General features: G+C 58.7%; 7 protein-coding genes across 7 annotated transcripts; 4 read left to right on the top strand and 3 right to left on the bottom strand.

Annotated features, from left to right (window-relative positions):
- Positions 1 to 13: 13 nt before the first annotated feature.
- OT_ostta04g04680 (IQ motif, EF-hand binding site) lies at positions 14 to 4,465 on the bottom strand (the record flags this gene model as incomplete). The annotated part of the gene is made up of 1 exon (XM_022984599.1): positions 14 to 4,465. One exon carries the CDS (start codon positions 4,463 to 4,465, stop codon positions 14 to 16), a length of 4,452 nt encoding a protein of 1,483 aa, XP_022838851.1.
- A 199-nt stretch (positions 4,466 to 4,664) lies between these two features.
- On the top strand, positions 4,665 to 5,015 carry OT_ostta04g04670 (unnamed product; the record flags this gene model as incomplete). The annotated part of the gene is made up of 1 exon (XM_003078959.2): positions 4,665 to 5,015. One exon carries the CDS (start codon positions 4,665 to 4,667, stop codon positions 5,013 to 5,015), a length of 351 nt encoding a protein of 116 aa, XP_003079007.2.
- Positions 5,016 to 5,602: 587 nt separating this feature from the next.
- On the top strand, positions 5,603 to 7,081 carry OT_ostta04g04660 (unnamed product; the record flags this gene model as incomplete). Its single annotated transcript, XM_003078957.2, has 1 exon — positions 5,603 to 7,081. One exon carries the CDS (start codon positions 5,603 to 5,605, stop codon positions 7,079 to 7,081), a length of 1,479 nt encoding a protein of 492 aa, XP_003079005.2.
- A 135-nt stretch (positions 7,082 to 7,216) lies between these two features.
- On the top strand, positions 7,217 to 8,581 carry OT_ostta04g04650 (Beclin family; the record flags this gene model as incomplete). The annotated part of the gene is made up of 1 exon (XM_003078956.1): positions 7,217 to 8,581. The coding sequence occupies one exon, from the start codon at positions 7,217 to 7,219 to the stop codon at positions 8,579 to 8,581; it is 1,365 nt and encodes a 454-aa protein (XP_003079004.1).
- Positions 8,582 to 8,642: 61 nt separating this feature from the next.
- OT_ostta04g04640 (CDC45 family) lies at positions 8,643 to 10,545 on the bottom strand (the record flags this gene model as incomplete). Its single annotated transcript, XM_022984598.1, has 2 exons — positions 8,643 to 10,366; positions 10,521 to 10,545. The coding sequence occupies 2 exons, from the start codon at positions 10,543 to 10,545 to the stop codon at positions 8,643 to 8,645; spliced, it is 1,749 nt and encodes a 582-aa protein (XP_022838850.1).
- Positions 10,546 to 10,720: 175 nt separating this feature from the next.
- Positions 10,721 to 11,455, bottom strand: OT_ostta04g04630 (unnamed product; the record flags this gene model as incomplete). Its single annotated transcript, XM_022984597.1, has 1 exon — positions 10,721 to 11,455. The coding sequence occupies one exon, from the start codon at positions 11,453 to 11,455 to the stop codon at positions 10,721 to 10,723; it is 735 nt and encodes a 244-aa protein (XP_022838849.1).
- A 160-nt stretch (positions 11,456 to 11,615) lies between these two features.
- OT_ostta04g04600 (Peptidase M12B, ADAM/reprolysin) lies at positions 11,616 to 14,759 on the top strand (the record flags this gene model as incomplete). The annotated part of the gene is made up of 1 exon (XM_022984596.1): positions 11,616 to 14,759. One exon carries the CDS (start codon positions 11,616 to 11,618, stop codon positions 14,757 to 14,759), a length of 3,144 nt encoding a protein of 1,047 aa, XP_022838848.1.
- Positions 14,760 to 14,809: the final 50 nt, after the last annotated feature.

The raw sequence follows: 14,809 nt of genomic DNA, 5'->3' as shown, positions 1-14,809 counted from the left end.
GGTTACATACTTTCTACGCCGCGATGTTCAACTTGGCGCGGGCGTGTCTTCGAAGACGATTGAGACTCGATAAACATCGGTCGATGAGCACCAAGGCTTCGCGCGCCTTGGCCTCATTTTGTGTCAGCCCACTCTTTGCATAGAACGAGACCGTCGTTCGCAGCGTGGCGCGATTGGCGGCGAGGATCTCTTCGGCTCGATCGAGACGCGAGTCGTTTTCGCTCGCTACCGATATCTTCGACCCCACGTTGTCAAACAGAGCGTCCATAACGCCGATGGCAGACGCCAACATTTTGGGATCGTCTTGGAACAAGCGCACATGGTCCAAGAAGAGAATCTCGGGATACTTTCTCACGGCGTGGGAGTATCGCTTTTCTCCAGCGACTAGTTGGAAAAGTTCGTACGCTGCATTAAGCAATGGAACGTGTTCCGCGTATGCCGCAGTGAGCGACGCATCGGCGCTTCCCGAATGTTTCAGCGCGTGGATGTTCCGCATGAGCACGTGCAACGCATCCGAAGAGGCGAGAGCGTTACGACACGTTCGGTTGTTCCAGTGCTGAATGAAGAACTTGCACCCTCGGATGCACTCTTTGCCACTGTGCGGCGCCATGATCATCGCCACCGACTTTTTTGCTCGATTGTAAACAGGATCGTCAGGTTCGACTCGAGACGCTATCGTGATCCTCTTGCGATGCCACTCAAGTTTATGCACGGCGCGCTTACGCGTGAGGTAACCTCGAACGTACGCCTGAAGAATAACGACACTACGTTCGATCTTATCGCGTCTCTTTCTATCGAGGATCAAAGATCTGAACGCCTCCTGAATCTTTGAAGCTGCAACCTTCATGATCACGAAATCCGCTCTCGCTGCGTAACACCTCCAAGCAGCCTGGATGGTCGTCGCCGCTGCATTCTGCCGCCCCAGGATGCTCCGAATGCGCGTACCACGAGCATATCGCTGAATCGTCTCCGCAGCATTATATCGCATGGCGGCTCGAAGCTGTTCACTTCGTCTCGTCGCAACACGAGGCTGTTGTATAGCCACCTCCACGGATGTCTTCTTAGCGAGTCGCATCTTTTGAATCCTTAACTTGACAGCTTGTTCCTTGCGCGTCTGTGCCACTCTACGACGGGTTTGCCATCCCCGGACGCTTGCTTGCATCAACGTGACGAACCAAATCTTGTAACGTTCTTTATCAATGCGATGGCGTGTGATGTAGCCGCGCCAGTGGCGCTGAATCGTCGTCGCCGCAGCCTTCCTCTTTTCTTCTTTGATCATCCGCGACCGTTGGTTGTACGCGTTGAACGTCAAGAAGCGGCGAACGTTTTGCTGAATCTTCACGACCGCCTTCTTTGCCTTGACAAACGTCTTTCTCGCCGACTTCCCTCGCGTACGAGCTTGCGTGAGCACTACCGCCCATCGTAGACGCACGAACTGCTTGCGAACGAGGCACTTTCGAATCGCAGCTTGTAGCTTCACTGCGGCATTGTGCCTCAATTGCTCTCTCGCCTCGCCAAGGCGCCTCGCCTCAGTGCGCTTCGTGAAGCCTCGCCAGCGCGCCTGAATGATCGTAGCCGCGCAAATCTTATTTAAAAGCGTTTGTCGGGCGCAAATCATCTTGTACCAACCTTGGATGATGCCAGCGGCGCGCTTTTCCTTCAAGAACTGCCTTCTCTGCACACAACCTTTACGCATCTTCTGCGCCTTCTCCGTCGCCCACTTCGTATCTAGGTACTCTTGTCGTACTCTACACATGCGTATGAATGCTTGAATTTTCACCGTCGCGTTCCTACGTTTGATGTAAGCTTTCCGCACGACGCACGCACGACGAAGTGATTGGACCGTCACGATTGCTTTCCGTCTCGCCTCTACAGCTCGGGCTCCTTGCACACGACGCACGTGTGAGATAATGATTGTAGCCGCCGCGGTCCATTTACGTACGATTTGGGAAAAAGTCGGTCGATGCGGTCGATTCCATCTCCACCAGCGCTGAATGCGCACGCACGCAACCTCTTGTTGTCGAAGCAACAGAAGGCGAGCGCTGAAGAAGAGCAAGTAGCCACTCACCGCGCGCGGATCGGGTGATCCCTCGTCTTCTTCGCTAGAGAATCGTATGTCAAAGGTTGGATTTGGCACACCACCGAGCGCTTGAATCGCCTTACAGACCACAGCGAAGTTGTCCTTCGCGATCAAACGAGCGTTCTTCGCTACTTCAGCGTTTGGATTGCCAAGTTTGAGAGGAACGTTGCTGATGCGCCGCTTTGGGATCATCGACGGTGCGTACGCGCGCACCAGAGCGCAGAGGGCCCGGCCATCGGCGAAACCACTTCCAAGATTACTAAGCTCGACCTTCTGCGTTGCACACGCCGCTCTGGCCCACGCGTACAAGCGCGCTTCCATTGCGCACTGCGGCGCCTCGATGACAGAGTCTCCACGGCGAGCCGCTGACAATCGCTCTATGCGTTTCACGTCGGGAACCTTGCCACCAAGTCTCGTGATTTCCGCATCCAGTGCCTTGGGAAGGAGTAAACCTGGCGCGGCGTAGTGCATCATCAACGCCCAGAGTAATCCCATCGTGTGCTCAAGGTGTCCGTCAACTATGTCTTCAGCCTTGATATGACTCCACGTGCCGGGCAGTCCCACTTGTTGATCCTTGATCGCTCGCAGTGCCACCTCGACGTTTTGAACCTTTTGAGCACGAGAAGCGCACGGAAAGTGCACCTCATTCAGCAAACCTCGCTTCCATTCCTTGTTCTTATCGTCGAAACTCATGAAGAGAATGTCTGCGTTGAGCACTTCCATGAGTCGACACAAACGAACGCCGTCGCGCAAATCGACAGCCAAATTTGCGCAACGGAAGTCGTACTCTCGGATGGGGTTCTGTTTGTAATTTAACCTGTACGAGCACTGGCGCAGATTACGAATCAGGTCGCCCTCACCGTACATCGAGCCTTGCAGTGCGGCCTGCAAAACATCTTCACTTTGCTTCAGCGCGGCGTGTGGACGCATCAGTAACGGCGTGTTCGGCGGTAGTCCGCTCGTTGCCGCGCGGTCAAGCATAAATATCAAGAGCAAAACGCGCTTCAAAATATTTCGGCACAGAGCTTCTTCGTATCCGTGAGCGAACGGTGGCGCCCCGGGAGTCGCGCCTGTTCCAAATTCAACCTCCAGATCTCTATCCCGGCACAAGGCGGCGATGCATTCTTCTTGCACTTCGCGTAAATCGCCTCGACTCTTCCATGTAATACCACCTCCAATGACTACATCGACACCGAGCTGTAACCAGAACGGCGAAAAGCACGATAGTGCTCTCGTGAAGTCAGCTTTGAGCGCGACGTTGTCCAAGAACGTCTGTCCCCGATTCAACCGGAAGCGAGCGTTATCGACGTGCCTAAAAGTCTTCTTAAGCACTCGTCCAAGCTCGTCGTCGTAGCTGTACAACGAAGTGAGCTTATTCCGCACAGTCTGCCGCACTTCGCGGGCGGACGCGCATTCACCTCGGTTTGCTGATGGAGAGTCCTCGCCCATGGTGCCGACGTCGTCTATGACAATGGTGTGATTTAACCACGTGATGAACGCAAGCTCTTGTTGTCTCAACCACACACCGGCTTGGAAATCATCCGAAACGCCCTCTGTCGTTTGTTTCGCACCCTTGTCTTCCCCAGCGCGTTGCAACTGGAGCACGCGCGCCACCGGAGCAGGCGCCAGATTTGCCGAATCCTCCTCCATTCGTCTTTGCTTCGCCCTGAGCGCCGCGTCCATCGCCGCCTTGTCTTCACTCACGACCTTCTTTTGTGGCGACGCAAGTAGCGATCGTCTCGTCGCTAGCCTAGAGTCCCGCGGTCGTTTTGTTGCCCCCCCGTTTTGATTTTCCTTCGCAGCGCCGTTCGTCAGCGCGCGCAACACCTCGCCGCTCGCCACGCCGCGCAAACGAACCCGTATTTCCGCCTCGGGCACGGGCATCGGGGACTCAAACGTCACCGCACACATCACCGACCCACAGTACGTCGCCGACATCGCTCGCTTCGGCGTCCAAGTCAGGACGACGCGTTCCGTCGTTCCCGGTTGCACATCCACGCGCTCCGCGTCCACTTCGAACCCATCCCTCGTCAACGCCTCGACGTCCGTCACCACCACCGTGGCCGCCATCGCGGTATCGTTCACGATATCCAACTCCGCGACACCACTCGATCCGACGTCCACGGCACCGAAGCGAACCACCGGCGCCACGTGCGGCTCGCTCAGTCGCGCGCTCCTGCGTTCGCCGCGCGCCCGTCTCACCTTCGTCGCACTCACCCCTCCCGTCTCGCTCTCGACGAACGCATCGACACACACGTCACTCTCCGACGTCGTCGGCACCGCGAGCGCGGTCCAGAGCTCGTCGTCGTCCCCGCGCGCGGCGATCATCGACGACGAGGGGAAATCAATCGACGCCCCAGCGTTCACGTGTCGCCCGCGTTCCATCGCTCCACGCGCGCGCTCGACGATCGTGATCGGCTCTATCGCCGTCAACGCGTCGTCGGCGTCCGCCGCGCCCGCGTGCACCGTCGAACGCGTCGTCTCCACGCGACGCGTCGTGAAATGTCGGTTCGCGCGACGCGAACGGTTTTTTCCCACCGTCGTTCCCCCTCGCGTCCCGTCTTCACTCGACGACGCTACAACGATGCCGAGCGAGGGGCCGCGTCGTCGAAGACCGTCGGCGAGGCCGGCAAAGGTGTCGAGGAATCGAGTGACCCGCGAGCGCGATCCGTTGGCGTACTACGGCGCGCGCATCGATCGATTCTTTGACAACCATCCAATCATCGAGGTGTTCTTACAAATCTTCTCTCTGACGGTGGTTCTCTGGGTCGTCTACGCGATCAGCGTGAAAACGGGGGTGTGGCAGCGAACGCTCGGACCAAAGGTAGAGCCCTGGTTGGCGAAACACGTCGTGCCGTGGTGGTTGAAGAGGGTGCAACCGTTCTTGGACCGCGTGGGCGCGTCGACGCGCGCGCGCGCGCGCCTCGCCCCGTAAATCGACGCGATCTCGACGCGTCGCTCTAGTTTCGTTGTGCGCGCACAGAAGGCTCGGTAGGTGATATTTCGTCGCTCGAACGCCGTTCGCGATCCGTCGTCGACGCCGCCGAGCCCGTCGCCGCCGTCGCCGCCAAAACGATGTCGCGCTTTGGAGCGTCCCTACATGACTGACGAGTCATGCACCATCGAAAAATGCATATTGTAGCCGCCAAGTCGGTGGAATCGAACCACTGGGCCGCTAAGCCCCTACGGCTTTGAAGGCCGCACTCCGCGCCAGCGAAGCTCGCCCTGGCGAGGCTACAATACGTAAGACAACCCCGATCGCGACACCGAACGTGATCTCGCGAGTATTACGGGTGTTTTCACGCGGTGGTCGACATCGCGGCGGGCGGCGATTCGCGCGCGTCGCGCGGCCGTCGCCGTCGTCACACGCGCGCGCCGCGCTCGAGCGCGATGCGACGATGGACGAGCGACGCCTTTCGCACCGTGCGCGCGGTCATCGCGGACGCGTCGATGCGCGTCGGCGGTGCGCGGTCGCAAAATGCGCGCGCGCGAGGTTTTAGCCCATCGTCGACGACGCGCGCGATGACGCGAGCGATCGGTGAAGGACGCGGTGGAACGGCGCGAAATCGGGACCGTGGACGAATGCGCTCGAGCGCGGTGATGCGGCGCGCGCGAACGTTCGCGAGCGACGGTGCCGCGGTGGAAAGCGGCTCGGAGGATGAAGACGACTCGGAGGACGAGGGCGACGCGAGCGGGCGAAGGGGGAAGCGCCGTGAAAAGATAAAGTACGTCGTTCCGGATTCGGTGCCGAACGATCCGCCAATGTTGCGGACGCTTTTGGTGCGGAGCGATAACGATGCGGCGTTGGCGACGACGAAGACGTGCGCAGAGGCATTAAGTTTGGCGACGGAGACGTTGGCCGGAGGCGGGCAGCCGCCGTCGTCGAGGGCGATGCGCATAATCATCACAAAGGTTAAGACTTCGGATGACGTTCGAGCGGTGTTCGATTTCATGGCGAAGATTTTTCAGATTCGTCTGGCGAAGCACACGGACGCGGCGACCGCGCCGTACTGGTCGGAGCGAGTGATATTAGACCTCTATTCGCACATGTTCAACGCGAAAGATTACGAAAACGCGGCGTGGGCGGCGGAGAACTTCCCGATTCTCGGCGTGCGACCGTCGAGCTTGACGGCGAAGCAAGTGTTCTTCACTCTGTATATGGGGCCGTTTGACCTCCTCTATCGCGGGTACGAGGCTTTGAGAGAGAGATATGGAACTGCGTCATTTGCCACGGCGACGATGATCGGGGCGTCGCTCGACAACAACCAGATCGACCTCGCTCGCGAGTACGTGGACGCTTTCATGGAGAGTGAGGCAACGATTCCATCCAAAACGTTTTACAAGTTTTGTAAGGTGGCCGTGAGAAAGGGCGACGCAGCGAACGCGAAATGGGCTCAGGAGATGTATCTCCAGTCCATCAAGCACGCGTGTGCGCACCGCATCAAGCGTGCGAACGAGATTAACGCTCAAATTGATGACGGGACCTATAAGGGCAAGCTGAAACAGAAGATTCAGATAGACCCGAAGTTGCACGATCCTAAGCCGTTGATGCCCTTTTATTTTATCACTACAGCGCAGATGCACCTTCTCCACGGCGAAGTGGAGGCTGCGTCGAACGCACTCAATGACATGCCGTCCTTCGAACACAAGTACGTGCACGTCGGAGAAGACACCGGTGAAGGGGTGGATGGATCGACTTCTTCCGCGTCTGTCCGTACGAGAAACGTCGAAACGGAGTGTTTGGAGACGTTTTCGTCGTGGCCGTCCAAGCTCTACGTCGACGAAGGATTCAGCGGCGAACCCACGCCGGAGACTCTACGCGAGACCATGAAAGCGGCGATCGCCGGCATCGCGCGCGATGATATCCGATCCATCTTTGAGCGCGTCGACGTGGACTCCGTCTTCGACGCGCTCGAAGCGAAACCCACCGAAGCGGAAGCCGCCGCCGGAGACGTAGAGGAACAACGAGCGGACGAACCGGAGCAACAGAAGGAAGACTAGCCCCGCGAACGATCCCCAGGAAGCACCGTTTAATAGCACCAGTCGATAGCTTGACGCACGCCGCTCCGATCTCGCTCTCTGAAACTCTCGTATCGCCCGCTCGACAAGATGGTGCAGTCTTCAAATCCCGACGCGATGACGTCGTCCAACCCCTCCTCGCCCTCGCGCGCGCGCGCCCGCGTCTCCGCGTCGCCTGACGTGGAGCACGCGCGAACGTCCGTCCGCGTCCGAACACCGAGCGCGTTCGCGTGCGCCGCGTGTGCGAAGACGCTGGAGTTTGTCAACGTGCCCGAGCGCAGTCGCAACGCGCCGATGGAGGAGTCATTCGTCATCTTGGCCCCGGAGCTCGCTTTACGGGCGAGGAAAACGCTCGGGGAAGAGGCATGGCGACGACACGCGCTCGGGGGCGACGCGGTATCGAGAGAGGGCGGGATGGAGGCCTCGTTTGTGGTTCTCCCGGAGCGCGCGGAAAAGAGCGGGATCGAGCCGAGCGTCATGGCGCGCGTGTTCGACGTCGCGAGCGAGTTGAGCGAGCGAGATCATCCTTTGTGTGACGCGTGTTCGTCGTTGGCGTTGACGGAGGTGGAGCGACGGACGCGAGAGGTGGAGGCGGAGTGCGCGGCGTACGAGGAGGCGCTGGAGCGGTTGCGAGAGGCGGAGACGGAGGAAGGGAGTGGGGCTGGGGTGAGCGACGTAGGGGGGACGTCGAAGGCGATATCAACCGCGGTTATGGACATGGAAAAGGCGGAACGCGACGCCGAGGAGACGCTTCGTGAGTTGGAATTGGAGCTCGAGTCGACGCGCGCGGCGAGGAGCAAGCTCGCGAAAAAGGCGGCGGCATTGGATGAGGCAGAGGATACGTATTGGCGCGAGTTTCACGCGTTTAAGAGGAATTTGAACTCGCACTTAGAGAAGCGAGATTCGATTTTGACGCGAACGGAACAAGCGCAGGCGCATCTGGATCGATTGGAGAAGACAAACGTTTTCAACGACTCATTTCACATTTGGACGGATGGTGCGTTTGGCACGATCAACGGCTTTCGTCTCGGTCGGCTTCCGAACGTCATGGTGGAGTGGGACGAGATCAATGCCGCGTTTGGTCTGGCGTGCCTACTCTTGCACTCGATGGCTCGCATCTGCAAGTTTACCTTCACGCAGTACACTCTCAAGCCAATGGGGAGTTTCCCGAAGGTGAGCGACGCAAATGGCGGCGTGTTCGAGCTCTTCGGGCCGGTGTCCATAATATCGTCGCACAAGTACGACAAAGCTGTGCTGGGTTTTCTCACGTGTCTCTCAGAGCTGAGCGAATTCATGAAAGCGCGCGATGTGCGCCAGGGAGTGAACCCACCGTTCCAGCTTCCATTCACAATTTCAAACGACAAGGTGGACGGGAAGAAGATGTCGTTCACGTTCAATCGAGACGAAAACTGGACGTACGCGCTCAAGCTCATGCTCACAGATTTGAAGTTGATGCTCGCGTGGCTGAGTCACAAAGATTAGCGTTTGATAGATTGTACACCGAAACCGAATTTGTATTTTTCAACCTCTCTAAACGGGTTGCTCAGTCCGCACTCGCTCTAAGGCGCGCAAGGCGCTCTGCGTCTATATCCGACAGTGCCTCAATGAATTGACCCAAGTCACGCTTCGCCACTTGAATGATCGACGCCTCGAAAGAGCCGTGCTTGAAACGAGCGTTGATTCTCTCGGCGGCCAACTTGAAGGAGTAGGTAAAAAAGTTTCCACCGGAGGTGTCGTCTGTGTTTGGCTTTGCCGTGACGCCGACGATCAAGGCGAACGAATCATCTTCCGAAGACGGACCAATGACGACAAGAGGCCGAATTCTGTTTCTAGTCAGTCTCAGGGCGTCTTGGATGAACAGCGCAAGTTTCAGAAGAGAGAGAGGATGGGTGAAAAGCTTGACATCCGCCGGCGAACCGTGATCGAGAAGGTTGTAGCACCTCAAGCTCCCTGTCGTGCGAATGTGCGCCGAGGACGAGAGCGCGACGCTACCCTGACGCATGACGGCTTGTTGCAGTCGAATGGCGTGCCCGATCCCGGATTCCATCTCTTCCCAGTTACCCAACGATAACGCCTGCGCTGCGCGCCAAAAATTATCGGCGGCGCTCCCGTCTCCCTCCCCCGATTCGCCCAATCCCTCCAGCAAAGCCGTCGCGCCGTAGACGACATCCGCGGCGCACACCTTGACGGAATAACCGTGCGAGTACTGGAACGACCAGAACTTGACGTTGTCCAATCCGTGTGACGATCCGTACTGCTCCAATCTCTCTTCAAACTGTTTCATCTTCTCAGGCTCCATGTGCTTGTATTTCTGCTTCGCCACGTCCAGTGAAATCCCCACGTGGGCGAAGAGAGAGTTGAGATTCGCACGGCCCCTCTCCGTCCACGTTTGTAAAGCCGTTGCGACGTAGTTGCTGTGCAGCATGGAATCGTACAGCGTCCAGTGTCGAAGAAGCATAAATCTGAACTCCTCGTTGTACTGTAAACGACGCTCGGAGAATGCGTTTACGACAGTACCGTCTTCTAAATACCGCGTCATCGGTTGATCCGCGTTCGACATGGCGCTCACGCGCGTTGCAAGCTCCATCACGCACGACGTGTACATCTCATGCGACAGACGCTGGTGCAAATATTGATCCGTCATAGACACCACCGCCAACCACAGCGGTAAATAATTCTCCAGCCTATCCTTGTTCAATTTGTACGCTATATCGTGCATTATAATCCCGGACGCTCGACCGTAGAAGGACCCTCGAGCGTAATACGCCGCGCGATCCCGTGCGCGCTCTTGCCTCCGCACTCGACGCGTCCTAGGCGACTCTGGACCTTCGTCGTCATCGCTGGAGTCATCGCTGTCGCTATCGTCCGAGTGCGGCTCTGGAAACGACTCCTCCCCTTCCTTGTCGTCTCGCATCACGAGAACGTCCTGATTATCTGCGCTCACGTTCACTAAGTCCAACGGCCTGTGCGAATCGAACACGTACGCCCGCGCCCCCTTTCTCAACCCCATCACCGCTCGAACGTCCTCCGTCCCTCCGCAATTGATCAACACAATCGCCCGCTGCAACCCGTCGTCCGGGATCTCCGCCCCCAGGCGCTGTAGCTCGTCGTACTCGCTCACCGGGTACGCGCTGAACGCCACGTGGTCGCTCTTCAGCATCATCTTCAACGTCCTAAACGCGCACAACGCGTCAACTTCCGCGGTCGAGACGTAAATCAACACCGGGCAATTCGCGCCTTCATCTCTGATGGACGCGTACGCGTAGTCTGCGATGGCCACGAACCGCGTCGTCAGTCACGTGAGCGGGTTTCATTCGTTCGATTGGTTTCGACAAGTTCAAATTCGTTTACGGGAGATCATCGCGCGTCGACGGCACTTTGCTCGTTACGATGCGCGTTGGGTGCGACGAATCAAACGTACGGAAATTATTCGCGCCGACGAGCATGGCGCACGATTCGCACGCGACGCGCGCGTGCCTTTGTGTGCGGTGAAGGGCATTTGAACCACGTGCAGCTGTCTCGGCGCATCGAGCGTCGAGCAATGTCGGTGGGATAAGTCATCGTTTTGGTCGAGGCGCACATCGGTCGTCGACGACGGGAAACTTTACACGGAAGGGTTCACTACGGCTGATCTGGCGCCGGCGCGGGCGCCGGGGCGGGCGCGGCGCCTCGGATGCGCATGGAGAGCTTTGGATGCTTCATCGACGCCCGCATCGCCGCCTGCTTAACGGCTGGATCGCTCCACACGTCCATTCGCTTGATTAATTTCCTGGTGTAGCACGAGCGGCAGATCAAAACATTGACGATGATCAAGACGATACCGACGGCGATGCTGACGCCGGCGACGACACCCTTTTGTAACGGACAGCAGTCGTAATACGAGTTTGCCACGCACACCGCTTTCTCCCCGACGCCGCAATAATCATTACTCGCGGTCGCGATGCACGAGTTAAACGGATACCTCAGGGTAAGTTCGTCGAGCTGACACCACCGCGAGACGGCTTTCTTCGTAAACACGGGCGCGCACCCACCTTTCCGTCCCTTGAGCGCGCCAGAAGTGACCCGCGTCGCCTCCTCCGCGCTCTTCAAGCACCCAACCGCGATCACGTCGCGCCCTTCGTCCCGTACGCGGCTCCAGTACCCGTACGCGTTGTACAGCTCTTCAGCCGTCGTCGAGGACTTCGACCCGACGTTCGCGCTCGCGCACGACGACGGACACACGCTATCGATCGCGTCGCTCCACTGCGCGCACTCTTCGCACTGTCTACACGAACCGGTCGTCGAGTTAACGACGGCGGCGCAGTAGTGCCCGCTCACGCTCGAGCATCCCGCGTGGTTCGCGCACGAGTACGACATCGAGCGCCAGACGCGCGCACGAGACGCGCGCGCGCCGGGAAGTGCGACCGGTCGATCGCGATCACGACGAGCCGTTGTTGGAAAAGATATTTCAGGGCTTTCTGCACAACGAACGCGGATGTCAACACCCTTGTGACGCACATCACGACGCGCGTGGGCGATGGGCGGTCGACGACGATCGGTCGGCGCGCTCGCGTCCATCGCCCTTGTGTGGGCGTGCGCGTGCGCGATCGCGACGAACGCGAGCACGATCATCGAGAACGCGGTGGCTGTGAAGCTTGAAAACGTGCGATCGCTCGACGACGGCGCGCGCGTGACGCTGCGAGCGATGACGAATGGGACGACGTACGAGATTGCGTTACATCGCGACTCGGACATCGCGGTGGACGCGAGCGTGGGGGCGTGGGACAGCGGGAAGGGAGACGTGGCGCGGGACGCGGTTGACGCGCAGGGCCTGGAGTCTTTGCGAAGATGCTCGTACGAGGGTGAAGCCACGGACTCGAGCGGGAAGACGCTTCGGGCGTTCGGGACGGTGTGCCACGGTCGTCTGCGCGTGGTTATTCAGCCCCACGTCGGGAACGATCTTCTGACGATCACGGGGGACCTGCTTGGCGAGCGCTCGGAAGCCGTTCGAGCGCAGACGCAAGGGCGCATGCTCGGGGTGGAAGAGATCGACGTCGCCGCGGTGACGATCGGTGAGTCTTGGCATCTCTCCGATGAGCTGGCGCAGTTCGCGAACAACGTGACGGACGGTTTTGTGATATCTCCGGACCAGCCCATTGCCTACGTGGACGACGCCGGCGCCGTGAACGCGAGTTCTGGCGCGCACTCCAGGAAGCTTTTGCAGTCCTCCGCCGCGTACGTCGATTTCGTGTTCTGGGGTTCAACGGAATCCATGAACGTGTTCGGTTACGATATCAACGCATATATGGAGGAGAGTCTCTTGCAACTCAAAGTGATACAAAGCGCATACAGCAAGACCAGTGGCATGAATCCACCGTTGAAGTTTGCGATTAAACAGTTTTTGTACACGGCTAAAGGCTCGAGCGATCCTTGGGGCGTGTATGCGGGCACAGATTTGGGAAATATGTTAAACGCCGCACAAGCGTGGAGCGAACGGCGACCTGCTGTGCTGAACTTTGATTGGGACTCTGTCATCATCACGGCGAAGCGCAATCCGCAGTTTTCTGGCGCCATTGGCATGGCAGGCGTCGGAACTGTATGCACTCTTCGGAGCGTAAGCACGAACGCTGTCACGAAGGGCGCGTACTTGTATGCAGGCAGCACTATCGCTCACGAGTTTGGCCACACTCTTGGATTCATGCACGATGGGGATGCAGGTACGGGCACTGGGGCGTGCACTGGAAACAACTACGTCATGGCACCCAGTGAAAACGGGGCCCCAAATTTTTCACCCTGTTCGGTCGAACAGTACAACTCCGGTACGTTTCGATGGGGTGGCCTCGTTTATACTGTCGATAAATCCTGCTTGACTACGACCACGGCGACGTTCTGTGGAAACGGCGTCCGTGAGGAGGGTGAAGAGTGCGACTGCTACGGTAACGACTGCACCAGTGTTGATCCCGCGTGTGACGGGTTGACCTGTAAGCGTAAGTCTGGTGCGGTTTGCTCGGTGCTACACGACAAGTGCTGCAATATTAACGGAACCGCAGCTGCCGCATCTGGGACGGTATGCCGTGCTGCCGCTGACGCAAGCTTGAAAATTCCATGTGACACTGCGGAAGTTTGCGATGGGAGTAGTTTTGCGTGTCCAGCAGATAGCGCAGCGCCGAATGGCAAGAAGTGCGAAGATGCTCAGGGCGACGTTGGCGCCTGTTTTGATGGCGTGTGCGAGAATCGAGCAAAGTCTTGCGAAGATGTAGGGTATTTCGGCGGCAAGTGGTGCAGCGCAGCGTGCGCGAGCTCCGTGTCCGGCTACACCGCTGCGCCCTTTCATATATTCGACGCATTCACGTGTAGCGAAAGCCTATGGTGCGGTACGGCGGAGAACTCGTGCTACGTCGGTCTCTATTTGTGGAATACTCTTAACAGCAGGAGAGACGGCTTTCCTTGTTCGAATGCGAACTCGGATGGTACTTTCCCAAAAGTGTGCTACAACGGCGCGTGCACGCTGCTTAGTAGCGTACCCAGCTCAGAGTTACCGACGGCGCCACCGGTCTCGTCCCCGCCGCCGTCGCCGTCGCCACCACCTTCACCACCGCCGTCGCCGCCTCCGCCGTCGCCACCACCTTCACCACCGCCGTCGCCGCCTCCGCCGTCACCTCCGTCACCGCCACCACCGTCACCGTCGCCGCCGCCGTCGCCACCACCGCCACCATCGCCGCCGCCAGGCAGCGCGGCGCGGCCGCCGTCGCCGCCGCCGCCGTCGCCGCCGCCGCCGTCGCCACCGCCACCGTCGCCACCGCCGCCACCGTCGCCACCGCCGTCGCCACCACCGCCTCCGTCACCACCACCGCCGTCGCCGCCGCCGCCGCCGGTGGTAGTCGTGCCGTCATCGCCTCCGCCGGTTCTGGTAAACGATATGTACCCCCCACCGCCCGTGATGTCCGCTGGTGATAATGTTGCAACCGCGGGAGAGGTTGAATACGTGCGAACGAGCTGTAAGTTGACTGGTTACAGCAGGTCCGATTTCCCTGCTCAACTTCCCGCGTTCAAGCGAGGCTTGGTGAATTATTTGGGTCTCACCGCTGGGATCGACGGCGTGACGTTTCTTGACGCCACCGATACTCGACGACGTAAGTTACTCAACGCGGCCACCGTGCGTGTCAAGCTGTTGCTGACTCAGTCGGACTCGTCGTCCGCCATCATCAGCGCTTTAAACACGAGCTCCCCCACGACGGCGGACGCGATGCGGGCAAGCTTGAATGCGACGATGCCGAATTTATCCGAAGTTTCCGTCACGGAGGCAACGGTGATCGTCGCCGCCGTCGATGAAACGTATAAACCATCCAAAGAAGAGGACGAGGCGAACACGTTTGGCTACTACTTCCTCATCGCTTTGGTCGTCATCTTCCTTATGTCGCCACTGGTGATGTTTCTCCTCGGGCTTTGGTACGGCCCGTCGAGCAAGTTGGGTCGCGTCGTGCTCGTCTTCATTGGTGAGGAGAAATTTGCCACCTTTCAGAAGATGCTCTGTTTTCAGCGGACTGCGCAACAGGCTCGCGGTCCAAAGGTCATGCATATGATACCGCGCCGACGTGAGGCGCCGAAGTTCCATCTTCCTTTCACGAATGCGCGACCGCCGCCGCCGCCCAAGCGCGGCTTTTTCGGCCGCCAAACGTGACGAAACTAGTGTAGGTGCGACTCACGTCGAGTCAATTTCATATACTTGTA

The sequence above is a fragment of the Ostreococcus tauri genome (genome assembly GCF_000214015.3).
Source record: "Ostreococcus tauri WGS project CAID00000000 data, contig chromosome 04, whole genome shotgun sequence".
In the NCBI taxonomy this organism is placed as follows: domain Eukaryota; kingdom Viridiplantae; phylum Chlorophyta; class Mamiellophyceae; order Mamiellales; family Bathycoccaceae; genus Ostreococcus; species Ostreococcus tauri.
The sequence above is the reverse complement of the archived record's forward strand: the minus strand, read 5'-3'. Positions and strand labels throughout refer to the sequence as shown.